This window comes from Scyliorhinus canicula, chromosome 3, assembly GCF_902713615.1.
Source record: "Scyliorhinus canicula chromosome 3, sScyCan1.1, whole genome shotgun sequence".
Taxonomy (NCBI): domain Eukaryota; kingdom Metazoa; phylum Chordata; class Chondrichthyes; order Carcharhiniformes; family Scyliorhinidae; genus Scyliorhinus; species Scyliorhinus canicula.
This window is the reverse complement of record NC_052148.1, coordinates 82,544,884-82,571,906: the sequence shown is the minus strand read 5'-3', so window position 1 is coordinate 82,571,906 and position 27,023 is coordinate 82,544,884. Positions and strand designations below refer to the sequence as shown.

The window sequence follows — 27,023 nt, the reverse complement described above, 5'->3', positions numbered from 1 at the left end:
ACCAGATTCTGTCGGTATCCGTCCCGGGCCACCACACATAACTACATGTGAGCATTTTCATCTTTGCCTTCCCAGGATGGACACATTGTAGCTTCTGTAATAATAGCTTTCTAGCAGGGAAGGACCACACTTGATCCCCATAATAAAATATCCACACAACTTAACTCGTCTTTTTTTAACTGAGCGGGTCTTAATTGCTCAGACCTGGTATCATAATGCCAGCTGCGGAGGACCGTATGTTTAACTCTAGATAATGTAGGGTCCTTCTGGGTTCAAAATTTGATCTCTCGCACTGACACAGATAATGTATTGAGAATGTTTTGAGCAAGAACAATTTCCTGTGGTACTGGTGGAGGTGGTATATTTCCTGGTAGGGGAAGGCATTCAAAAGCGTCTGATATGTGTGTGTCCGGCCTAAACTATTTGTAGGCTGCTAATAAGAGAGCCCAGCGTTGGACCCTGGCTGAAACTATGGGTGGAATGGCTACCAGGGATTAGTGGTCAGTAACTATTATGAAGTGCCGCCCATAAACACATTGCGCCAGAGCAAGGTGACGTATGCAAGCTATGCCCAGCATACCCTCTAATCCTATCTTTTCCTCTCGTTCTATGCTTCTAAAACTTCATTCTAACTCTTTTAAACTCTCTAACAATGTTCTAATTCAATCACTTTGTATTAAGTCGATCTTTTCTCTACACCCGAGCTATGACTGTAATATTACATTCTGTAGTCTCTCCTTCCATCCCTATGTACGGTATGCATTGTTTGTACAGCATGCAAGAAATAATACTTTTCACTGTATACTAATACATGTGACAATAATAAATCAAATCAAATCAAATATTGATGGAACTCTTCACTCCAAACATCGGCCCCTCTTTTTCAATTTGAAAAGATGTTTTTTCAGCATCGGTCAGAGTCCTCGAGGCATAGACAATAAGTTTTCTACACCATCTTCCATCTTATACTATAAAACCATTCTGTTTCTGTAAGGAGACGCATAGCAGATAAGAATCTTTTGAGGGGTCGAAATGAACTAAGAGACTGGATGACTGCAAAGTTAGCTTAACCTGTTCAAAGGCTTCTTTCCGATGCTCTCTCTAATGCCACCTCTGATGCTTCTTGAGCAGTGTGTGTAGGGGTGCCAACATTGTGGAAAGATTAGGAATAATTCTTCCGTCATTATTCACCATTCCTAAAAAAATTTCAATACTGACATATTTGTGGGGGCCAGTGCTTCCTTAATTGCTTTGATCTTCTGCAAAGAGTGCAGCCCTTGGGTGTCGACTCTAAACCCCAATGTGAACCTTCATGGAACATACAATTTTCCCTTTTTAGCCTTTCTCCGGCCTTCTTAAAACACTATAGGTAGTAAGCTTTCCATTGGGCGCTGGAAAATCGCACACGCCGATGAGACTCTGAAAGGATATACTGGCCTTTGTGAGTATTCATAGTAACACATTCTCTAGATACCTCATCTAATTGTAATTGTTGGTACGCATGGCAAGTTTAGTGCAAATTAAACCTCCTGCTAATTTAGTTTGTAAATCTTAAATTCTTGGTATTGGGTATTGGTCCAATTTTGCTGTGTGATTCATGGTTAATTAATAGATTATCATTGAATTTACAGTGCAGAAGGAGGCCATTCAGCCCATCGAGTCTGCACCGGCTCCTGGAAAAAGCACCCTACCCAAGGTCAACACCTCCACCCTATCCCCATAACCCAGTAACCCAGTAACCCCACACAACATTAAGGGCAATTTTGGACACTAAGGGAAATTTTTCATGGCCAATCCACCTAACCTGCACATCTTTGGACTGTGGGAGGAAACCGGAGCACCCGGAGGAAACCCGCAGACTCCGCACAGACAGTGACCCAAGCCGGAATCAAACCTGGGACCCTGGAGCTGTGAAGCAATTGTGTAATCCACAATTCTACCGTGCTTTCTACATATCCTAATGGTTCTATCTAGCTTAACCATTGGCACTATGGGAGCTGGGGAAACTGTGCAGACTTGATCGTAGAATCATAGAATCCCTACAGTGCAGAAGGAGGCCATTTGACCTATCGACTCTGCAGCGACCCTCTGAAAGAGCACTCTACCTCGGCCTAATCCCCCGCCCTAACCCCATAAACCCACCTAATCTTTGGACATTTAGGGGCAATTTATCATGGCCAATCCACCTAACCTGCACATCTTTGGACTGTGGGAGGAAACGGGAGCACCCGGAGGAAATCCACGCAGACACAGTGGGAACATTGAAACTCCACACAGTCACTCACCTGAGGTCAGATTCAAACCCGGGTCCCTGGCGCTGTGAGACAACAGTGCTAACCAATGTGCCACCATGCCGCCCAATGCCTAATTCTTCCAACTGTTTGAGATCAAACCTATGTGAGGCATAGGGCATGGGTTGGGCTCTGTAAAATTGGGTGTGGCCTCAGGGTCCACATAAATTTTTGCTTTTAGACCTTGTACCTTGCCTAACTTGTCTTGGAACAGCACCTAATTTTTTTTTAAGACGTCATGAAAATCTCCTTCGGTAATTTTGAAGGTTTCTAGCCAATTTAATCTCATTTGGCAAAACCAATTTTGGTCCATCAAACATGGTCCTTGGCCTCCTACTACTTATTAGAGGCAGTTGGTGTCAGTAGTTTACGGCCGTTGTTGTTGCTCCCAGGATATTAAAGCTTCCGCAGTGTACGTGGCTAGCTTGGCCATCATGCTTCTTAACTTCAGGGGCTGGAACCCCCCCCCTTACAAATAATGATACCTTTGTTCTCCTACAACTGTAACAGAGGCACCTGTGTCCACCACCATTCTGAATGGCTGGCCATTTACCATCAACACAATTGTTATTGGGGTCAACTTGTCCATCTTAATGTTGTTTAGCCTGTACACTTCAGATCCATTTCATGGTTATTCTCAACACTGTGCACTGGAGTCGGAATTCTTTTTGTTGCCCCCCCCCCCCCCCTCCCCCCATAAGCTCTGTTTAATGTTGCACTTGCTACTAATGTGCTCCCTCCTATTGCAGGCACAACATACATCTTTACTTGAATTAAAAAATATTTTTATTCAATTTTTAAAAATTATACATAAACACACAATAACAACAACAAATTATTTCCAATAAGAATAATAATTTTAAAAACCCTCTTTCCCATCCTCCCCATTTCTTTAACAGCTAATCGTGATCAAATCTTTAAAGTATAAAATGAACGGCTGCCATCTTCGGTGGAACCCATTAATTGAGCCCTTCATAGTGTACTTAACTTTTTTGAGATATAAAAATTACAAATTATTTCCTGGGTGGAGAAGATGTTTTCCATCTCTTTAGTATCAGCCTACGAGCAATTAGTGAAGCGAAGGCAACATCATCAGCCCAGTCCCTGCCTGCAGTTTTGGCAAGTCCGACACCCCTATTATGACTTCCAGAGGACAGGGATTCAATTTGATTTGTAAAATGGCCGACATGGTACTGAAGAAGGAGACCCAAAATCCCACGGGTTTAGGACATACACAAAACATATGTACATGATTGGCCGGGCCAATTCCACACCATTCACAAACATCTTACTCATCTTGGATTTGGTCAAATGGACTCTTTGCACAACCTTGAATTGCATTAATCATAATCTAGCACATGATGATGTTGCATTTATCTTTCGCAGAATCTTGCACCACACCCCATCATCCAGTTCAAATCAAAGTTCTTCTTCCCACATGGGTTTGATCCCAAACAAGGACAGAGAATCCTCGACTATAAGCCTTCCATAAACCCCAGACGTTCTTCCTTTCTCCCTGTTAACGACAGAATCTTCTCCAATAACAAGGAAGGCGGTAACATCGAAAAAGATGGAAAAATCATTTTTTCGAGAAGTCACACACCTGTATATATTCAAATTTCTCCATTCGTGAAAGCCCAAATTTTGCTACCAATTCTTTGAAGCTCACAAATCGGCCTTCTACAAACAAATCTGTCATAAATATCCCTTTCTCCTCCCATCTCTGAAATCTACTGTCCAGTTTCCTCGATTCAAAGTTGGGCTGGATTCTCCGCCCCGACGCGCCACATTTCTTCCCCGACCCGCCGGCGGGATGCTCCGTTATTCCGGCCGGCCAATGGGGTTTTCCATTGTGGGGCAGCCTCACGCTGTCGGGAAACCCCGGGCTGCCGGCAAAACGGAGAATCCCGACGGCGGAGAATCCATATTTGGGGCTTTTTCGAGGTATAAATTAAATTGGGGTATAAGTGAGTGTTTGCCGGTTACACAACCGGTGATAGGAGTAAACTTAGAGGAACTACCATTTCCTCTGACAGGTTCCCATTTTTGCTACTTAGGAATTCAAATAACACGGGCTTAGAGTCAGCTTAGAAAATTAAATTTGACAAGTCTGGTAAATAGGGTTAAAGCAAATTTTGCAGAGATGGAATAACGTTTCTCTGTGCTTGCATGGCAAAATCCAGTCAGTAAAAATTAATATCCTACCAGGTTTTCTGTTTCTATTTTAATGCACTCCAATATTTTTATCTCAATCATTTTTTTTGGAAGTAGGGAGACTGATTTCAACTTTCATTTGAGTGGGAAAAGTAACCAGTATCTGAAAAATGGTTCCCCAGAAAGATTGGCAATCAGGAGGCCTGACACTACTGAATCGCTTCTACTATTATTGGGCAGCAAATACTGAGAAGCTACTGGGATGGTATGGAGATTCAGGTGAGGGCGGCACGGTAGCACAGTGGTTAGTACTGTTGCTTCACAGTACTAGGGTCCCAGGTTTGATTCCCGGCATGGGTCACTGTCTGTGCGGAGTCTGCACGTTCTCCCTGTGTCTGTGTGGGTTTCCTCCGGGTGCTCTGGTTTCCTCCCACAAGTTCCGAAAGACGTGTGAGTTAGGTGGATTGGGCATTCTGAATTCTCCCTCAGCGTACTCGGGGATTTTCACGGTAACTTCATTGCAGTGTTAATGTAAGCCTACTTGTGACACTATTAATGATTATTATTATTAGGATTACCCGTTGCTTCTCTTGCCCCTCCCGATTTCATTAGCCTTAAAAAAATGCAGTCAAAGAACAAAGAACAAGGAAAAGTACAGCACAAGAACAGGCCCTTCGGCCCTCCAAGCCCGTGCCGACCATGCTGCCCAACTAAACTACAATCTTCTACACTTCCTGGGTCAGTATCCCTCTATTCCCATCCTATTTATATATTTGTCAAGATGCCCCTTAAATGTCACTATCGTCCCTGCTTCCACCACCTCCTCCAGCAGCGAGTTCCAGGCACCCACTACCCTCTGTGTAAAAAACTTGCCTTGTACATCTCCTCTAAACCTTGCCCCTCGCACCTTAAACCTATGCCCACTAGTAATTCGACATATAGCACCCACTGTTCCGTGTTCGGGTCGAATGGCTCATGCTTCTCAGAAAGAGGTATTTTACACTCACAGATTGCTGAACGGGTTTTCTTCAAGCTTCCACAAGAGGTCTGCTTTCCCAATTTCTGTAGCAATAGGAAGGCACTCTGATTGATCCTCGCTGCCAAATGTAGTATCCTGTAAGACTGGCCATCACCAAGTAGATGAACGAATAAACGGTTTATTAAGGTAAGTAACTATTTACAGAGATTGAGATAAAGGCTACAGTAGTCCACGACTCCAGATTCCAAACTGGGAAAGAAAACCCATGCTCAGCCCCAGAATTTGCATGCTTCGGCCTGTACCTGTGCAGCTGAATGGGTCAAATGATCCTCCGCGAATGTGTACTGTAGAGGGGCACGCTACCACAGGCGCCATAGTTGGTCACCATCAGAAGGACTGATACACTCATCCATCACGGCCAGGATTCTCCGTTTGGGGGACTACTTGACAAGTCTGGTAAGCAGTGTTAAAGCAAATTTGCACCTGATTTGCTGGAGCTTAATTGCACGATATTTGTGTTCCCACAATTCCCCATCCTTAGCCACGCAAGTTTTTGCATGGCAAGGATTACGAGGGATTCCTGAGGGAATCCCGCTATCAGACTACCATTTTGAGCAGGCAGTCTGATAGCGAGGACCCATGGCTGGCAATACCCCTTGCTTTGCGATTCAGCCTCCCTCGCCCCCCTCCCCCCACAATGCAATTCAACCACCTCCCCCCCCCCCCCCCCCCGTGCGGGGGAGGGGTGCCCAACCTGCCCCCCTGTCAAAAAGAGAGCCCCTAAGTAAGGATATATCAGCTGAAACCCTCTAAATAAGGAGACCTCCATGGCTCCTGGACAGAATTAAGGGCGTGATTCTCCCAAAACGGGAGAAATCGTAAAGCTGGCGTCAAACCCGGGCGGGTTTGACGCCAGCGCGCCCCTTCCCGACCGGGAACCGATTCTGGTCCCCGGTCGGGGCTAGCAGCCCGACGCCGTAGGCTCCGGCATGACGGGCTTAACGAATATCGTTAAGCCCGCTTGCCGGAGTTAGCGCCGGCTGATGCGTCATATGACGTCAGCCGCGCATGCGCGGATTGGAAGACTCCAACCCGCGCATGCGCGGATGACGTCATCGCGTATTTGCGCGAAACCCGCGCATGCGCGGGCCGGGTTGCCCCTCAGCCGCCCCGCGAATGGATACTGCGGGGCGGCGGAAGGAGAAAGAGTGCGCGAGCATCGGGCCCGCTGCCCGCGATCGGTGCCCACCGATCGCGGGCCCATGGCACCCTTGACACGGCCGTGGTACTGCCGTGCCAATCGGTGCCATGGTTATGAAAAGCGAGTTTGTGACGCCGTTTTTACGAACGGCCAGACCAGGTGTGTTTGCCGTTCGTAAAAACAGCGTAAAGGGCTGGGACTTCGGCCCAAGCGAACAGCTGTGAATCGCTGCCGGCCGTAAAAAAACGGCGGCAGCGATTCGGGTCGGGAGTTGGGCGGGGGGTGGGGGAGAATAGCGGGAGGGCGGGAAAAATGTCGGGAAGGCCCTCCCGCTATTCTCCGACCCGTCGTGGGGGTCGGAGAATTTCGCCCTAAGTACTTTCCAATTATCTCCCTTCACAGTTGAGTGAATTTGAAGTGGTCAGCTAGAAACTAAAAGCACAAAACTCTGTTTGAAGTGTTGCAGGAGCTGTCAATCAAAGCTTGATGTTTACATGGTGGGGCAGTGGTTAGCACGGCTGCCTGATGTCGCCAAGGACTCAGGTTCTATCCTGTCCCTGGGTCACTGCCCATGTGGAGTTAGAACATTCTCCCTGTGTCTGCGTGGGTCTCACCACTAAACACAAAGACGTGCAGGGTAGGCGGATTGGCCATGATAAATTGTCCCTTAATTGGGAAAAAAAATAACTCTAAATTTATTTTTTAAAAGTTTGGGGCAGGATTCTCCGCTCCTGGGAATAAGTGCCCACGCCATCGTGAACGCCGTAGCATTTCACGACGGTGCAAACAGGGCTCGGGCACGACCTATTCTGGCCCCCACAGGGGGCCAGCACGGCGCTGGAGCGGTTCATGCCACTCCAGCCTCCTTACGCGGAGCCAAATAGGTGCTGTGCCAACCGGTGCATGCGCAGTTGGGGCCGCCATTCCTGTGCATGTGCAGTTCGGCCACGCCATCCTGCGCATGGGCGGGGAACTTCTTACACGCGCCGGCCCCTCACCAACATGGCGCCGGGGTTCTGGGGCCGGCTTCGGAAGTAGGTAGGCCCGGGGGGAGAGGCCGGCCCGCCAATTGGTGGGCCCTGATCGCAGGCCAGACCCCATCGGAGGCCCCCCGGGTGAAGGAGACCCCTTCCCCCCTCCACAGGCTGCCCCCCCGCATTCCCGCACAGTTCCCGCTGGCAGAAACCAGGGGTGGACGGCGCAGGCGGGACTGTCGTTTTTTTTATCGCTGGCCGGTCGGCCCATACGGGCCAGAGAATCGCCGCTTGCTGTTTGCGGCGATTCTCCGAGCGGCCCGGCGCGATTTTCTGCCGCTGGTTTCGGGGGGGGGGGGGGGAGAATCGCGTGCGGGTGTTGGGGCGGCGTGGCGCAACTCGCGCGCCTTCACGGCGATTCTCCCACCCGGTGTGGGGGGGGAGAGAATACCGCCCTTGATGTTTAGAAACATTGTGGTTAGTTCCTTAGCTAACCGCTTCAAAGTGACTCAACTGTGAAGGAAGATGAATGCAACAATGCTGACAGCTGGGAGTGTATAAAAGCTGGCAATCACAGCTTAGTAAACTCAATATCAAAGAGAAATAAATGAAAGCTTGCAGATCAAAGATCTGAGGGGGTTTAAACTCAACTGACTGATTTTTCTCTTTCCAAGAATTGACATGTGCTGCTTCCTGTGAATGAACCAGGGGTATTGCACAGGTGAGTGTCAAAGCAGTGATCTTTTTCACTGTCTCTGTTTGGACTATTCTCTAGTTTCCATACAGGTGTCTCCCTTCTGGGCGGCTTCCTGTAGGGATCTCTCTTCCGGGGAATCTTGGAGGGGAGGTGGTCTCCTGATTTAAAGGACCTATGTGGGGGGTCTCTTTAATTAGGGGTCTCTGGTGGCGGGATGGTGGGGCGGGGCCCGGTACTGGATAGTCCGCCTCATTGGTAACACCTCTACCAGTGGCGTGAGACAGAAAATCCAACTGTTGAGCTCCACCCTCAGTAACAGGCTGCTCTGCTGCAGCCTATCCTATTTCCATTGTATCCTCCTCCATTGGGGTCACTATGTCTGTGAATGGCACACCGCTTCCAGTTCCTCTCCATTTCCTTCCATTGTGAACGTGCTTCTCCTGCAAAGAGGTGCATACAATGTGTCTTGTCTCTCTTAGACCTGTGCCTGCTTCCATGTTGCATATCATGCCACTGGGAGGCTTGCTACAAGTGATCATTCAGACTTGTGAATGCAGTGGTCAACTTATCACTGACCATGGGCCCTCTGTGTAAGGCTACCCAGCATCTTTTTTGTGCATGTTGGTTCCTAGCCGTGACCAATGCTTGGGTTGGCCACATAAGTTCTCATCTCCTTGGTGCCATTTCTCACCTGCAGGGATGTGAACGTGCAATTGTGAATGTCACTCACCTTGGCGGACAGCACCAGATCACTGAAACACTGCCAGGCCTGAACCCACATTCATACGACGCCGCTGTGGCTGCTGACATTTTTGGTCACATGTAGCCATGCCCTCTACGTCAGGCCTGCTGGCCTCCTCCCACCCACTAGGAAGAGCAACCCTCTCTGTTCCCTCACAACCTGCAGGAACACCTCCAGTTGGGGCATTAATGCTACCCTTTCTCTGATTCTAGCCCTTCCTGTTCAGCATTTCTTGTTCCGCAACTCTGCTGATTCCCTATTTGCGTGCAGCTTGTAGGAAGGCTGGGAAGTTCCCTTTAACCTCGGTGCCTGCAGGAACCTCTTTCTGCCACCCATTAATTGTCAGCACTCCTGCCTGCAGACAGTGAATTGCTTACAATCCCGGCGGCAGTCCTGGCATCAGTCAGGCTACACAACCCATACTGAGTTCTGACGTGGGATTTCCCCTCCTCTGGTAAAACTCAGCCCTCTTTACTTCACAAAGTATGGTCTCTGCAACATTTGTTCTCACTCTTTCATTGTTCAATATTGGCTGCGCGTGTGTCCGATGTCCCATCGTGTTATTAAAGATATGTGTGGATGTGTGTGGACTGAAATGAGAAAAATAGGCTAATGGCAGTTTAGATGTGATGGGAAAATAGCTGTGACGGGTGGGGAACTGGTGGTGGCTCCTATGTAGTAGATGTTATTCAATGTAGGTAAATGGGGTGTCATGCACTGAGTAGGGCCAAACATGTGTATAAATTGCAAGATTGTATGCTGAAAGCTACTGAACCGGAGAACGATTTTGGTGGCACAGTACCTCAAGATTCACAAGTGAGACTTGGTAAAGCAAAGCGTGTTAGGATGCATTTACAATATGATTAATTAGAAAACAAAAACATACAATATGTGCAAGACTGCATTATGTTTCAATTGGTATACAATGTCCAGTTTTGGACCCTCAGCTGGGACTGGACTGAACACTCTTCGGCTAGCGAGTCAAGACAGGACACATTTTAACTCCAATGGCCGACCGACCCACTGGTAAGCTGCTGGCACCTACTCCCACAATGATTGTATCAGCAGCGTGGGGTGGGTGGGGCAGAGGCTATTGGCTGTGCAAGTGGAACAATTGAGGCCCTTAAATGGCCAATTAAGTCCACTGTTGCATTAAAGGGCATCATCCTGCCATTGCCAGGGTTTAACCGGCAGTGGGAGAGGCAGATGCCAAGCAGCCAGCTTGGCTCCTTCCATAGAGTTCTAAAGTTTTACAGCACAGAAAGATGCCCTTCGGCCAATCGTGTCTGTGCTGGCCATCAAGCACCTATCTACTCTAATCCCATTTTCCAGCACTTGGTTCGTAGCCTTGTATGCTATGGTATTTCAAGTGCTCATTTAAATACATCTTAAATGTCGTGAGGGTTCCCGTCTCTAGTACCCTTTCAGGCAGTGAGTTCCAGATTCACGCCACTGTCTGGGTGAAAAGGTATTCCCTCAAATGCTCTCAAAATCTTTTGCCCCATATCTTCAATCTCTGCCCCCTGTTTATTGACCCCTCAATTAAGGGGAAATAATTCTTCCTATGTACCCTATCTATATCCCTCATAATTTTGTACAGTTCAATCAAGTCCCCCCTCACCCTTCTCTGCTCTAATGAAAACAATCCCAGCCTTACTTCAGAGCTGAATAGCTCCAGCCAGGGCAAAATCCTGGTGAATCTCCTCTGCAACCTTTCTAGTGCAATCACATCCTTCCTGTGGTGTGGCGACCTGAACTGCACACACAACTCTTGCTGTGGCCTAACGAGTCTTTTTGCAGTTCCACCATAATTGCTCTTATATTCTATGCCTCGGTTAATAAAGACAAGTATCCTGTATGCCTTCTTAACCACCTTAGCTCCCTGTTCTACTACCTTCAGGGATCTATGGACATGTACCCCAGATGACACCCTGATCTCTCTCACTGCCACACCCTTTGATGTCTCCAACTGCTTCTAAACTATCTTGTCAGAAATCCAGTAGTGGAGGAACAGAAATTTATTCCAATTACATTCTAGGCAAACCAATGCTATTTATTTCAGTTTCCACTCTATTCCTTAGCCACTGACACCAATATTTTCTCTTGGTAACGACTTGAGGCTGAACCAAACTGTTCACAACTTTTGTGTCATATTTAACCTCAAGGATAGTGTTAATCCGCCATCACCAGCCCTGGATATTTCATTACCCTCCAACTGAACAGACTATGCAGAGGCTCTGGCGGCACAGTGGTATATAATTTGGAGGGAGTTGTTCTGGAAGCCCTCAACATTGATTCTGGATCCCATGAAGTTTCATGGCATTAGGTCAAGGAACCTTCCTGCTGTTTACACCCTACCGCCCCCACCTTCAGCTGATGAATCAGTAGTCCTCCACAACTTGGAAGAAATGCTGAGGGTGGCTCGGACACAGAATGTATTCTGGGTGGGGACTTCAATATCCATCACCAAGAGTGGCTTGCTAACACCAATATTGAGCGAGCTGAACGAGTTCTGAAGTAGCTGCTAGACCTGGCCAGTGGCAGATGGTGAAGGAACAAACAAAGGGGAAAAAAACATACATGGCCTCATCCTCACCAACCTACTTTGGCCTTCTTGCAGGAATTTCCGCTCCCATCGACGATTCCACCTGATTAAAGTGGGAACGGAAAATCCCGGCTGCAGTGTGAATAAAGGTTGGATTCTAATCAAATAGTTCAGAGTTGTATGTGACAGAAGGGTCATATAGACTCGAAACATTGACTCTGTTCCTCTCTCCACAGAAGCTGCCAGACCTGCTGAGTTAGTCCAGCATTTTCTGTTTTTACTTTAGTATGCACTGGAGCTTAGAAGAGCAAGAAGTGACTTGACTGAAGTATAGAAGATCCTAATGAGTCTTGACAGGGTCGATTTGGAGAAAATGTTAATTTCCTCTTGTGGGAGAATCTAGAACGAGGCGTTCATTGTTTTAAAATAAGGGGCTGCCCATTTAAGCGAAGAAATCCAGAGGTTCGTGAGTCTCTGGAACTCTTCGTCAAAAGGCAGTGGAAGCAGAGTCTTGGAATATGTTTTAAGGCAATGGTAAATAGATTCTTGATAAACAATGAAGGGACCAAAGAGTTATCAGGAGCAGACAGAAGGTTATAATCAGATCAACCATGATCTTATTGAATGGTGGCTGAAGGGGCTGAATGGCCCACTGCTCCTAAATCACACATTCTTTTTTTTAAAAAAAATTTAGAAAGCCGAATTATTTTTTTCCAATTAAGGGGTAATTTAGTGTGGCCAATCCACCTACCCTTCACATAGTTAGGTTGTGGGGGTGAGACCCATGCAGACATGGGGAGAATGTGCAAACTCCATTCGGACAGTGACTCGGGGCCGGAATCGAATCCAGGTCCTCAGCGCCATGAGGAAGCAGTGCTAACCACTGTGCCACTGTTCTGTCCCTTCTAATACACACATTCATATGCATTTTGGTAGGAAGAAGGAGGAAAGCAATATACAATAAATAATACAATTCTACAGTGAGTGCAGGAGCAGAGGAATCTGAGGATTTTTGTGCACAAATCAGTGATGTTGGCAGGACAGGTTGAGAGAATCGTTAGCAAAGCATTTCAGATCATGGGTTTCACTCATAGGGGTATAGAGTATAAAGGCAAGAAAGTTATAAACCTGTATAAAACAGGAGTATGGCCTCAACTGGAGTATTATGTCTAGTTCTCGGCATCACACTTTAGGAAGGGTGTGAAGGCTTTGAAAAAGTGCAGAAAAGAATGGTTCAAGCAATGAAGAATTTCAATTATGAAGATAGTTGCAACTGTTACCTGTGGAGAAGAGAAGGTTAGAAGCGGCTTGTTAGAAGCATCAAAATCATAAAGGATCTAGTCAGAGGAGATGGGGTGAAACTTTTCCCATTGGTGGGAGGATTGGGAACCAGAGAGCACAGATTTAAGATGATTCACAAAAGAATCAATGTCAACATGAGGAAAATATTCAGGGATCATAGAATCATAGAATTTATAGTGCAGAAGGATGTCATCCGGCCCACCGTGTCTGCACCAGCCGTGGAAAGAGCATCCCACTTAAACCCACGTCTCCACCCTATCCCCGTAATCCAGTAACCCCAGCTAACCTTTTTGGACACTAAGGGCAATTTAGCATGGCCAGTCCACCTAACCTGCACATCTTTGGATTGTGGGAGGAAACCGGAGCACCCGGAGGAAACCCATGCAGATACACGGGCAAAGTGCGGACTCTGCACAGTGACCCACGTGGGAATCGAATCTGGGACCCTGGTGCTGTGAAGCAACAATGCTAACCATTGTGCTACCATGCCATTTGGGGCGACATAGTTGCACAGTGATTAGCATTGCTGCCTCACAGCGCCAGAGACCCACTTTCAATTCTGACCTCGGGTGACTGCATGAAGTTTGCTCATTCTTCCTGTGTCTATATGGGTTTCTTCCAGGTGTTCTGGTTTCCTCCCACACTCCAAAGATGTGCATGTTAGGTGAATTGGCCGTGCTAAATAGGTGGGGTTAACAGGGATACAAAGAACAACAAAGAGAACAATGAACAAAGAAAATTACAGCACAGGAACAGGCCCTTCGGCCCTCCCAGCCTGCGCCGATCCAGATCCTTTATCTAAACCTGTCGCCTATTTTCCAAGGATCTACTTCCCTCTGTTCTCCGCCCGTTCATATATCTGTCCAGATGCATCTTAAATGATGCTATCGTGCCCGCCTCTACCACCTCTGCTGGCAAAGCGTTCCAGGCACCCACCATTCTCTGCGTAAAAAACTTTCCACGCACATCTCCCTTAAACTTTCCCCCTCTCACCTTGAAATCTTGACCCCTTGTAATTGACACCCCCACTCTTGGAAAAAGCTTGTTGCTATCCACCCTGTCCATACCTCTCATAATTTTGTAGACCTCAATCAGGTCCCCCCTCAACCTCTGTCTTTCCAACGAAAACAATCCTACTCTATTCAACCTTTCTTCATAGCTAGCACCCTCCATACCAGGCAACATCCTGGTGTACCTCCTCTGCACCCTCTCTAAAGCATCCACATCCTTCTGGTAATGTGGCAACCAGAACTGCACGCAGTATTCCAAATGTGGCCCAACCAAAGTCATATACAACTGTAACATGACCTGCCGACTCTTGTACTCAATACCCCGTCCAATGACGGCAAGCATGCTGTATGCCTTCTTGACCACTCTATCGACCTGCGTTGCCACCTTCAGGGTACAATGGACCTGAACTCCCAGATAGGGTAGGGAATTGGGCCTGGTAGGGTGCTCTTTCCAAGGGCCGTTGCAGACTTGATGGGCCGAATGGCCTCCTTCTGCTCTGTAGGAATTCTATGAGAAACATTTTACACAACAACTGGTTAGAGTCTGATATACACTGCCTGACAGTTTGATGGAGGCAGATTCAATCATGGCTTTCAAAAGAGAATTGGATCATTATCAGAAGAGTAAAGTTCTGCAGGGCTACAGGGTAACGGTGGGGGAGGGACAAAAGGTGAATTTGTGTTGTAGAGAGTCAGCACTGACACGACAGGCTGAATGGCCCCCTTCTGTGCTGAGCCCTGTTGTGGCGGGACCCGCCATGGGATATTTGGTGGCCCAGGCAAAATTCCAATGACTTTCCGCATTTCTGGCCCATGGGATCATAAAATCCCACTCTATGATTCTGAGAACTTCCAACCACATACTTGGGCCATCACGAAGACTGCATGTTTCCAACTCCATAGCATGAATCCATTCCATCCTGTCTCAGCTTATTTTCTGCTGAAACCCTCATTCTTGGCTTTGTTAGCTCTAGACTATTTGAATGCACTCCTGACCATCTGCCCATATTCTACCCTCAATAAACATCAGGGGCGGTATTCTCCCCTACCCGGCAGGGCGGGGGGTCCCGGCGTAGCGGAGTGGCGCCAACCACTCCAGCGTCGGACCTCCCCAAAGGAGCGGAATTCCCCGCACCTTTAGGGGCTAGGCCCGCAATGGAGTGGCTCCCGCTCAGCCGACTGACGCCAATGGCCTTTGGTGCCACGCCGGCCGGCGTTGGGGCTGGCCGAAAGGCCGTCGGCGGTTGGCGTGAGTCCGCGCATGCACCGGAGCGTCAGCGCCCGCTGACGTCACCACTGGTGCATGCACGGTGGAGGGGGTCTCTTCCGCCTCCGCCATGGTGGAGGCCGTGGCGGCGGTGGAAGAAAAAAAGTGCCCCCACGGCACAGGCCCACCCGCCAATCGGTGGGCCCCGATCGCGTGCTAGGCCACCGTGGAAGCACCCCCCGGGGTTCGATCGCGGGCCAGGCCACCGTGGGAGCCTCCCCCAGCACCCCGGGGCCCCCTTGCGCTGCCTGCTCCCACCAGCACAGAGGTGGTTTAAACCATGTCGGCGGGAGAGGCCTGTCAGCGGCGGGACTTCGGCCCATCGCGGGCCGGAGAATCGCTGCGGGGGGGGGGGGGGGGGGGGGGTGGGGGGGGGGGGGGGCGCGGGCACGATTCCCGCTCCCGCCGATTCCCGGGTGGTGGAGAATTCCGGCCACGGCGGGGGCGGGATTTACGAAGGCCCCGGGCGATTCCCCGACCCCGCGGGGGGTCGTAGAATTCTGTCACTCGTCATCCAAGCTATGTGACCTGAATCCGAACGCGCACCAAATCTGTTCACCCATCACCCCTGTGCTCAGGGGCCTACATTGGCCATTGGTTAAGCAAAGTCTCAATATTAAAATTCTCATCCATGTTTTCAAATCTTCTCAAGACCTTGTGTCTTCAAACCTCTATAATTTCCCTCAGCCTCTCAACCCTCCAAGGTATCTGTGCTCGTTTAATTCTGGCCAGTTGAGCACCCCTGATTTTAAATGCTGCAGCATTAGCACCCGTGCCTTCAGCTGCCTATGCCCTAATCTCTGGAATTTCTTCCCAAAACCTCTACTTCTCTTTCCTTCTTTGACTGGGTTTTGAATGATATCTGATCAAATATCTCCTTTCTCGTCTTGTATCACATTTTTCTGTATAATTTAACAGTGAAACACATTGAGTTATTTTTGTTTATTTTGTTTATGGAATATTAATGCCACTGCTAAGGCCAGCATTTGTTGCCCATCGCTAATTGCCTTTGAAAAGATGTTAGGGAGACACGTTCCTGAACTGCTGCAGTCCATGTGGTGTGTGGTACACCCACCGAGGGAGTTCCAGGTTTCTTTCACCAAGAGACAGTGAAGGTACGCTGATATATTTCCAAGTCAGGGTGATGTGTTCCTGGAGAGGAACTTGCAGGTGGTGGTGTTCCCATGCCTCTGCCGGCAGCGGTTATAGTTTTAGAAGCAGGCTCGGCAAATTGCTATAGTGCTTATTGCAGGTGATACGCCCTGCTGTCACTTTACAGCCAGTGTTCAAAGGACCAAATATTTCAGATGGTCGATAGGGTGCCAATTAAGTGGGCAGATTTGTCCTGGATGGTGTCAAGCTCCTGGAGTGTTAGAACATAGAACAGTACAGCACAGAACAGGCCCTTCGGCCCTCAATGTTGTGCCGAGCAATGATCACCCTACTTAAACCCACGTAACCCACATACCCGTAACCCAACAATCCCCCCATTAACCTTACACTATGGGCAATTTAGCATGGCCAATCCACCTAACCCGCACATCTTTGGACTGTGGGAGGAAACCGGAGCACCCGGAGGAAACCCACGCACACACGGGGAGGACGTGCAGACTCCACACAGACAGTGACCCAGCCGGGAATCGAACCTGGGAACCTGGAGCTGTGAAGCATTGATGCTAACCACCATGCTACCGTGAGGCCCCCTACAGTTTTTGGAGCTGCACTCATCTAGACAAGTAGAGAGGATTCCATCACAATCCTGCCTTGTGCTTTGAACGTGGTGGATAGTTTTACTATATGAAAGGTGCTATGTAAATCTAAGTTGTTGATAAGTGTTTGTATATTAGCTTAAGGCCTTTTCTTTCTCTTTACCTCATTCAGGAGATTGCATGCTTATGTGAGCTGGTGGGTTGGGTGGAATGGGCTTTATTGTGCCATCTCCTTTCTCTGTACCAATATACATCTCTGCCTTTGCCTCACGCTAGCTACACCTGAACAATCATTTGCCCTTTGTCACCACCAGAATTGACGATTCTAACGTTGTCCTGTTTGGTTCTACCTTCCATAAGTTTGAGCTATTGAAACCGTGCTGCCTGCATTCTAATCTGAACCAAGTCTCATCCACCCGTCATCCCTGTTCTTCCTGACCAACATCGGCTATCATCTCACCAACGCCTCAATTTCAAAGTTCTCGTGCTTGTGTTCTAATCTGTCCATGATTTTGTGCTTCTGTTCCTCTGTATCCTCCTCCAGTTCTGACACCGTCAAGGATCCATGTTAGTCTAAGTGAACATTCTCATTCCCTTCAGCTGTCTAGACCTTTAACTCAAGAATTTCCTACCAAAACCATTTTTTCTCTACCTCATTTGAAACTTTTCTTAAAACTTACCACTTTGAGCAACACTTATGGTCATCTGACCTAATATTTCCCACTTTACATTGGTGCAACTTGCGAACCTTTTCCTACTTGGGCAGCACGGTAGCATAGTGGTTAGCACAATTGCTTCACGGCTCCAGGGTCCCAGGTTCGATTCCCGGCTTGGGTCACTGTCTGTGCGGAGTCTGCACGTTCTCCCCGTGTGTGCTTGGGTTTCCTCCGGGTGCTCCGGTTTCCTCCCACAGTCCAAAGATATGCAGGTTAGGTGGATTGGGCATGCTAAATTGCCCTTAGTGTCCAAACTTGCCCTCAGTGTTGGGTGGGGTTACTGGGTTATGGGGATAGGATGGGGGTGTGGGCTTGGGTAGGGTGCTCTTTCCAAGAGCCAGTGCAGACTCGATGGGCCGAATGGCCTCCTTCTGCACTATAAATTCTATGATACTTTGAAGATGCTATATAAATACAAGTTGTTGTTCTTAGAATCATAGAATTTACAGTGAAGAAGGAGGCCATTCGGCCTATCGAGTCTGCACCGGCTTATGGAAAGAACACCCTACCCAAGCCCACACCCCCATCCTATCCCCATAACCCAGTAACCCCACCCAATACGAAGGGCAATTTTGGACACTTAGGGCAATTTAGCATGGCCAATCCACCTAACCTGCACATCTTTGGACTGTGGGAGGAAATCAGAGCACCCGGAGGAAACCCACGCACACACGGGGAGAACCTGCAGACTCCGCACAGACAGTGACCCAAGCCGGGAATCGAACCTGGGACCCTGGAGCTGTGAAGCAATTGTGCTAACCACTATGCTACCATGCTGCCCCGTATTGTTGTTGATATGGAAGATTCAGAAATATTTTCCTTTATTTACAGAGGACAAAATGATCAAGCAGAAGACAGCATGGAGCTCAAATTGTATTAGGTCATTCAAGCACCCTCCTTCTTTACTTGGTATACAGTTGGCTTATTTTTGATTCTATGCAAATAATTTTCCCCTATGAGAGAAAAATTATGTAAAGTCTCCTTGTTCCTAAGCAAGACTGTGTATTTATCTAACTTTCATCCTAGATCATTTATTCGGGACTGTGTCCTTGGCCATTTCCACTCACAGCATTTCGGGGTAACCAGCGTATTCTGCATGACATTCAATTATCCTTATCACTTTCAATACTGTTCCAACCAGAAAGCCTTGAAAGAAGAATTTCAAGGCAATGACTGCTTTTGCGAGCATACTTATTATTTATGTATATGTTATAATATATATAACACACACACACACATATATATATATATATATATATTTGTTTACCGGTCTGTGTGAAGTGAATCGTTAACTACCGTTACCCATGAGCTCTTTCAAACTATTTTCCTACAAATTGAAGTGCTTCATTAAACATAACTTTCCACATGTTCGCTTACCTTTCAGCCAGTGACCAAGTTCTCTCATATCACCAGACAAATAGCCCATTCTTTTGAGAAGGGATTCTTTGCAATTATCTTGTTTCAGGGTTGATACCTCTTCAACCATTGATGTTTTCTTCTCCATGAATGGATTCTGCGCCTCACAGAATTAAAAGAAAATCAAGCTGCTGAATGTTGTTTCAAATCAAAATCAAAACTAAAGCATGACTGCATTTTCTTCACTGTACGTAAAAAGTAGTTTCTGTGTAGCGCAAGCATAGAAACACACGCGACTCAAAAAAAATCCAGATAATTGGTCTTTGAGTGCAACTCAGACACAACACTACAAATACCTGAGTAGCTTCAGATTCAAACATTCAAGGTGTCCTTTTCTTCACCGGCTAAAGTAAACTGCAAGGGAAGGACTAATGCTTTTATATAGCAAAAGTGCAATTTGTAAAATTTGAAAGCAGATTGTAATCAAGACTATTACTGGTTTGAACAATTTTATTTAATGAGCTCGTAATTGCATTGCCTAGGGTATTCCACGCATGTGATGAAATACTTTACTTTGTTATCGATCAATAAATTACTTATGAAAAATTTATTGAAATTGGCTTTTTGAGCCAATGGAAAGTTACGGTGGCTTTGGTCCAGGAACTAACAAAATATTAGATTTGATTCCAAGTTTCTGGTAGCTCATCAGAAATCTCCACCTTGCCACTTAAGATAAACTACTTAGCAGGTTCAAGCTATCTCCTTAGCAGGCATCCATTTTTCCTGATAAACAGGAAAGAACTTGCATTCCTGTAGCAACTTTCATGTCCCCAATACAGTCCAAAGTGCTTCATAGCTAATGAAGTGCTTTTGAAATGTAATCACCAATATAATGTATGATTACACAATGGGGAAAATTCGGCAGAAGGGCAAAATGGTCAATTTTACACTGCACCTGCTGTGCCTGGGCGGCATGGTAGCACAGTGGTTAGCACTGTTGATTCACAGCACCAGGGTCCCAGGTCCGATTCCCGGCTTGGGTCACTGTCTGTGCGGAGTCTGCATGTTCTCCCCGTGTCTGCATGGGTTTCCTCCGGGTGCTCCGGTTTCTTCCCACAAGTCCCGAAAGACATGCTTGTTAGGTGAATTGGACATTCTGAATTCTCTCTTTGTGTACCCGAACAGGCGCCGGAATGAGGCGACTAGGCAATTTTCACAGTAACTTCTTTGTAGTGTTAATGTAAGCCTACTTGTGACACTGATAAAGATTATTATTCATTTTCTTTTCACCACAGATCAATTTAGCACCGAAAAACGTCTGCATAAATCAATGAGATGAATCACCATTCTTTAATCTATTTTAATTGTGTGAGCTAATACATAAATGTTAACTCGGCCAACTCCACTGATGTACTTCAAATAATATTATGAGATCTTTTACATCCATCTGAGAAGGCACAGGTTTCTTTGTTTAGCACCTCGAATAATGCAGCGTTCTTCATTGCTGCTCTTACCCTACGCGAGGTGAATCATTTGTTTCGGTTACAGAATCATAGAATCACAGAATAATACATGGAGAAGAGGCTCTTCGGCCTATTGAGCCTGCACCGACACATGAAAAACACCTGACCAGCCCACCTAATCCTATCTGCCAGCACTAGGCCCATAGCCTTGAATGTTATGACATGTCAAGTGCTCGCCCAGGTACTTTCTAAAGGATGTGAGGCAACCTGCCTCTACCACCTTCACAGGCAGTGCATTCCAAGCTGTCACCATCCTCTGGGTAAAAAGGTCTTTCCTCAAATCCCCCCTAAACCTCCTCCCTCTCACCTTGAACTTGTGTTCCCTTGTGACTGACTCTTCAACTACAGGGAATGCTGCTCCCTATCCACCCTGTCCGCGCCCCACATAATCTTGTACACCTCCTGCAGTCAATTATTAAAGTAACTTGGCAGTGAAGTTACAAAACATTTACCAATTCTGTGAAGTATGTTCATTTGTATGTTTTGTTATATTCTTTAATTTCACGCTGCTTGTTATCAGTTCCTCATTTGTTGGTCTTATTGTCTTTCTGAAGTTACTTACCATCAGTTAGTTTTATGAAGACTTTGACAAATTTTGATATTTGAGCTGAAAATGTCGTTGTTTACCTTGAGACATTAAGATGAGCAGGTGTGGGTGATATGTGTCAGATTGGTTCAGTTGGCAGCACCTATGTCTTTATGTCAGAATCGGGGCAGTTAAAGTCCTACGCTAGGATCTGCATTAAGCTGAAACTGCAGAGTACCATTAAATGTAGTCTTTCAATTAGAAAGTGTGCAGTCCCTGATTAGATTAAGTCATAATGGAAGCATTACTGTCAAGATGGAACCAGCTACTTGGCAGATGGAGGGTCAATGAGGGACAGACTGCCCAACACTTCTCAGATCCATCCCTGCATATAATCTGTGGGCTGTAAAAGACTGAGAGGAAAATTCTATTCTCTTGCAGACGGGTGGGAGAAGTGTGCCTTGGAAACCAAGTAGACATGGCAGTAAGTGACAGGAAGTAGACGTGGCAGGTGAACAGCAGAAATGTGGTACCTCACTCTTGGATACAGTTTTGCAAGCGATTCAATGATCAGGGAAGCAAAGGTGAGTGAAACCTTACTTTTAATTGTCTATCCTCTCAGTCTGATGTCTCAACCTTCTGGACAGCACTCCTCAGACCTAAACACCGCCTACTATTCCACTCATTGTTCTTTTTCGGAGGACCTCCTCAAGTCCGATCTGACCAGCCACCACAATCACTCACCCTCATCTTATTGTCATGTTATACACCTCCCTCTCTCATAGTGACCTTTGACAAATATGATTCTTCCATCCAGCACGGCAGCACAGTGGTTATCACAGTTGCTCCACAGCTTCAGGGTCCCAGGTTCCCGGCTTGGGTCACTGTCTGTGTCGAGTCTGCACGTTCTCCCCGTGTCTGCGTGGGTTTCCTCCGGGTGCTCCGGTTTCCTCCCACAGTCCAAAGATGTGCAGGTTAGGTGGATTGGCCATGCTAAATTGCCCTTAGTGTCCAAAAGGTTTAGGTGCGGTTACTACATATTCCATTTCTCACACTCGCTCCTTTCTCTCCATTTAGGAAGAGGCAGAGAACCAGAGATGGCCCCACTGTGAGAGCCACCCTGACCACTGTGGGGGAGGAGGATGCACTGAACGTAAGTAGAGCCTGGCATGTCTGGCCATTGGTGATGGAGAGATTGGGGTCTCCAAGTTGTCTGCTGATCGAATTAGATATCACATAGCCACGTGACATAAAACACTCAGGCATGTTGACTTGATGTAAGCAGCCAATGAAAAAACATGATCTGCACAATGATAATTTAGAAATCTCTCACTTTCTCAGTTCTAATCCATATCTTTGTCGCCCACAGTTTCTTCAAATGTGATGGTGAAGATGTTGCGGGAGAGAGCCATGCACTCTGAGGAAGCAGCATCACACAACTCAAAGGGGATCAAAGGATATGGGGGAAAGCCTGATTAGGCTATTGAGTTGAATAATCAGCCATGATCATAATAAATGGCGGAGCGGGCTTGAAGGGCCGAATGGCTTCCTGCTGCTCCTATTTTTTCTAAGTTTACTACCTTTCCTCCAGCTCAGTTGCATACATTTGTTTGGGTCTTCAAGACAGGTAGCTGTGTTGGAGAAGTACAATCACAAACAGGACCAGGGGCGGGATTCTCCGACCCCCCGCTGGGTCGGAGAATTGCCGGGGGCCGGCGTCAATCCCGCCCCCGCCGTGTCCCGAATTCTCTGCCATCAGAGATTCAGCGGGGGCGGGAATTGCACCGCGCCGGTTGCCGCCCCCCCCCCCCCCCCCCCCCGGCGATTCTCCGGCCCTTGATGGGCCGAAGTCTTGCCGCTGTCAAGCCTCTCCCGCCGGTGGGAATCAAAACACCTACCTGACCGGCGGGACTGGCGGCGCGGGCGGGCTCCGGGGTCCTGGGGGGGGGGGGGGGGTGTGTGGGGCGATCTGGCCCCGGGGGGTGCCCCCACGGTGGCCTGGCTCGCGATCGGGGCCCACCGATCGGCGGGCGGCCTGTGCCATGGGGGCACTCTTTTCCTTCCGCCTTCGCCATGGTCTTCACCATGGCGGAGGCGGAAGTGACCCCCTCCCCTGCGCAAGCACAGGGATGACGTCAGCAGCCGCTGACGCTCCGGCGCATGCGCGGACTTACGCCGGCCGGCGAAGTCTTTTCGGCCCCGGCTGGTGTGGCGCCAAAGGCCGTCCCGCCAGCCGGCGGAGAGCCAACCACTCCGAAGCAGGCCTAGCCCCTCAATGTGAGGGCTTGGTCCCTAAAGGTGCAGAGGCTTCCGAACGTTTGGGGCGGCCCGACGCTGGAGTGGTTCACGCCACTCCATCATGCCGGGACCCCCCGCCCCGCCGGGTAGGGGAGAATCTCGGCCCAGGTGTTGGAGACATAGGCAGTGGCAGGGAACCCTATCAAAATGCGAAGGAGCATCTATGTTTTACTCAGATGGAGGCAGGTGCTGAGCCTTGGTGTCATCCACAAAGTGGATTACTTTGCATCAATAGTAGAAAATGTTTGAGTTTGAGTCAGCTTTTTCAGCTGCACTGCTCATAATTGGAGAGAAATTGAAGGAATCCATTTTCATGAAGAGTGCCATGATGCCTCAGACCTTTGTGCTGACGTCTGGCCCCAAGGAAAGAACTTCCACCTGCATGGAGCATCAGACACGGAAAGCAACTAAACTAATGCTTGTCCTGACCAATGCCCTGCACACTGTCTACCAGCTTAAGTCAGATGGAAGAAAGCTTCACCTTGGCCATTTGGCATCTCACTGAAGTGCTTTCCAGCTCTCGGTCTGTGGGGAATTACTGATGGATCATGAGAGGGAACATGGAGAAAGGGGACATGGCAGTGGAGATGCTGCTCAAAGTGCTTTCCCTCTTCCCTCCTTGCGTGCCTCAGTCAAAAGCCCACTTGCTGTCTCCTGCCCTGATTGAGTCCCCCACACATGTGCAGGTGGGGCAGTCTTTGGCGGGCCCCTTACAGGCCCCAAAATCCACAGGACATCTGCCACAGCTGATCGCAGAAAAATACTTTTCACTGTACCTCGGTACATGTGACAATAAACAAATCCACAGACATCACATCTGTCAGAGCAGGAAATGAGGGGTCTGACTAGCTCTGCTAAAGTTACAGTAGCACCATGCAGGGGGACTAGGAAAAGAAGAGAAATAATTTTAGTTTCCTATCATAATCATTTTGGTGTTTAACGGTGTTAAATTGTCACTTTTTATGTTCCCAATTATGAACTTTATTCCAAAGTTATAATGACCTATCCTTCCCATGGTTGCCACCAACTTCCCTCATCCTCGAGGAAAATGATAGGGGAAGAGTCAAAGTTGAGTGGAGTGTCAGTAAGTAGGATGGATTGTTGATCATGGGACTGCTTTGTGCTGAGGATTCACTGTAGACATGGTAGGTTCAGAATCGACGTGCCAGATGGCTGGACTTCATTAACAGAATTAAATCCCCTTTAATGGATGAATACCTGAGGGTGCCTTGACTGCCACAATTGCACCCTCTGTACTTGTAGAACTCCAGTTAGAACGGCAGATTCCAGCACAACCCATTCTGACTGTTCTCATCAGTAACAATGTGGATGTGATGGGTGGCCCTGGCAAACATGGCATTGACCACCTGGCAGCTACACTTGTGGGTTACAAAATGTTCCCATCCACAGATGTTACCAGCAAACCCTTGGAAGGAGTCAGTGGCAAAGAAATTCAGGGCTGCAGTGACCTTGGTGGCCATTGGAAACACATGCCCACCTGGCAGGATGACTTCTTCCAGGAAGCTGCCAACGTTAACAAGGACCTGGCATGAATGCCGAGCATCTGAGGTACTGATGCTCTGTCATGTCCATCCTCTGACTGCATACCCTGCACTGGGGGGGAGGGGGGGGGGGGGGGGCTATCAATTCCTGCCAGCTGGAACAATGTGTCCTCCCCTCTCTCCTATGGAGCAGCTTGTGGCTGAGAAGAAGGCAGCTGCTGACCCTGCTACTACAGGTGGTGCTGATGCTGCTCCACCTGTTCCTCAGGGGTCCAAGGTAAAGTTATATAAATTGCTCCTATTCTGCTGCAGAGGACGGCAGCTGGGAAGTTCAGATTAATGGCAAAAAAACTCCCAAGCTGGCAGAAATCACTTGCAAAAGTTTTGGAAATTATCTCTAAAGCAGTGAGTGTGCGCCCTCAGAACAAGCCTGTGAGCAAAAACCTTTCAGTTAGACAAGGCAGTAACTGTCATATATCAGCTTCTGAAGGCTTTCCAGTCTTCCAATTACTCAGCACTATCCAGAGGAAGTTCACAAAAATGATCCCTGGAACGAAGAGCTTGTTGTATGAGGAACGATTGAGGACTCTGGGCCTGTATTCGTTGGAGTTTAGAAGGATGACAGGGGGATCTCAATGTGGAAAAGTGTGAGGTTATGGACTTTCGAAGGAGCAATGGGGACATAGACTATTTTGTAAATGGGGAAATGCTTAGGAAATCAGAAGGACAAAGGGACTTGGGAGTCCTTTTTCAAGATTCTCTTCAGGTTGACGTGCAGGTTCAGTCAGCAGTTAGGAAGGCAAATGCAATGTTAGCATTCATGTCGAGAGGGCTAGAATACAAGAACAGGGGTGTACGTCTGAGGCTGTATAAGGCTCTGTTCAGACCCCATTTGGAGTATTGTAAGCAGTTTTGGGTCCCGTATCTAAGGAAGAATGTGCTGGCCTTGGAAAGGGTCCAGAGGAGGTTTGCAAGACTGATCCCTGGAATGAAGGGTTTGTCATATGAGGAACGGTTGAAGACTCTGGGTCTGAAATCGTTGGAGTTTAGAAGGATGAGGGGGGATCTTATTGAAACTTACAGGGTACTGTAAGGTCTGGATAGAGTGGATGTGGAGAGGATGTTTCCACTTGTAGGAAAAACTAGAACCAGAGGACACAATCTCAGACTGAAGGGATGATCCTTTAAAACTGAGAATTTCTCCAGCCAGAGGGTGGTGAATCTGTGGAACTCTTTCCTACAGAATGCTGTGGAGGCCAAATCACTGAGTGCCTTTAAGACAGAGATAGATAGGTTTTTGATCAGTAAGGTGATCAGGGGTTATGGGGAGAAGGCAGGAGAATGGGGATGAGAAAAATATCAGCCATGATTGAATGGCGGAGCAGACTCGATGGGCCGAGTGGCTTAATTCAGCTCCTATGTCTTATGGTCTTATACTGACCTCTCACCTGGGAATCCGTTGGCTCAGTTGGCAAGAGTGAGAGAATGATGCAGAATGACACCAGCAGCATGGGTTCAATCCCTGTACCGGCTATGGAAGTTTATAGAAACCGTGCCTCCTCACTTTGTCCCGTGCGTGCGGTATGGCATTCCTCAATCTGTGAGTAATAATAAATGTCTCCCTAATGGAGAGCGATGCTTATGATCCTTTGGGACTGCATGCATGCATTTGTTCATCCCAGACCAGCCTCTCCCACAAGGCGTCCCTGCCCACTATCAAACACGTTTGCGTTAAATATGAAACTCAATGGCTGGAATTCTCTTTTCCCACCGGCAGTGCACTCCCATCCGTGGGTATCCCGGCGGTGTGGGGTGGCTTCAGTGGGAAATTCTATTGACAACCTGCGGGAGTATAAAATTCTGCCGCCTGCAAACAGCGTGCCTCCGAGAAACACACGGCTGGAGAACCGGAGTATCCGGCCCAACAGATTTCTGCCAGCTTCCCAACACACCGGCACTTTTGCTCCTTTAACCTGTCACAGACACCTGGCCATCCTGACAGCTTAAATTTCCCCCAATGAAAGAATGGCAATATATATCCATACAAGGATGATGTGTGGCCAAAGGTGGTGAGTTCGGTGTTTCATGGAATTAATGCTCTTGACTTTATCGATTGGAGAGGTTGTGGAAATTTTCGATTGTGTTTCAGTAAAGAAGGGAATGAAAGGCAAATTCTTAATTTGAAGCACTGTTATATCGGTATACATGACAGACATTTTGTAAGCAACGAG

At 47.8% G+C, this 27,023-nt stretch overlaps 1 protein-coding gene across 2 annotated transcripts in view; it reads right to left on the bottom strand.

Annotated features, from left to right (window-relative positions):
- The window catches only part of slc14a2 (solute carrier family 14 member 2), a 139,575-nt gene that overhangs the window by 61,984 nt on the left and 50,568 nt on the right, over positions 1 to 27,023 (bottom strand). Inside the window, exons 1-2 of one of the 2 annotated variants that reach the window (XM_038790782.1) lie at positions 19,300 to 19,359; positions 18,965 to 19,100 (exon numbers count right to left, since the gene is read on the bottom strand). In XM_038790782.1, the coding sequence (XP_038646710.1) occupies positions 18,965 to 19,100; positions 19,300 to 19,323 (160 nt within the window). In that variant the 5' untranslated portion in view covers positions 19,324 to 19,359. Of the gene's footprint in view, positions 1 to 18,964; positions 19,101 to 19,299; positions 19,360 to 27,023 lie in introns of those variants that run through there. The other variant, XM_038790781.1, reaches the window with a different exon arrangement.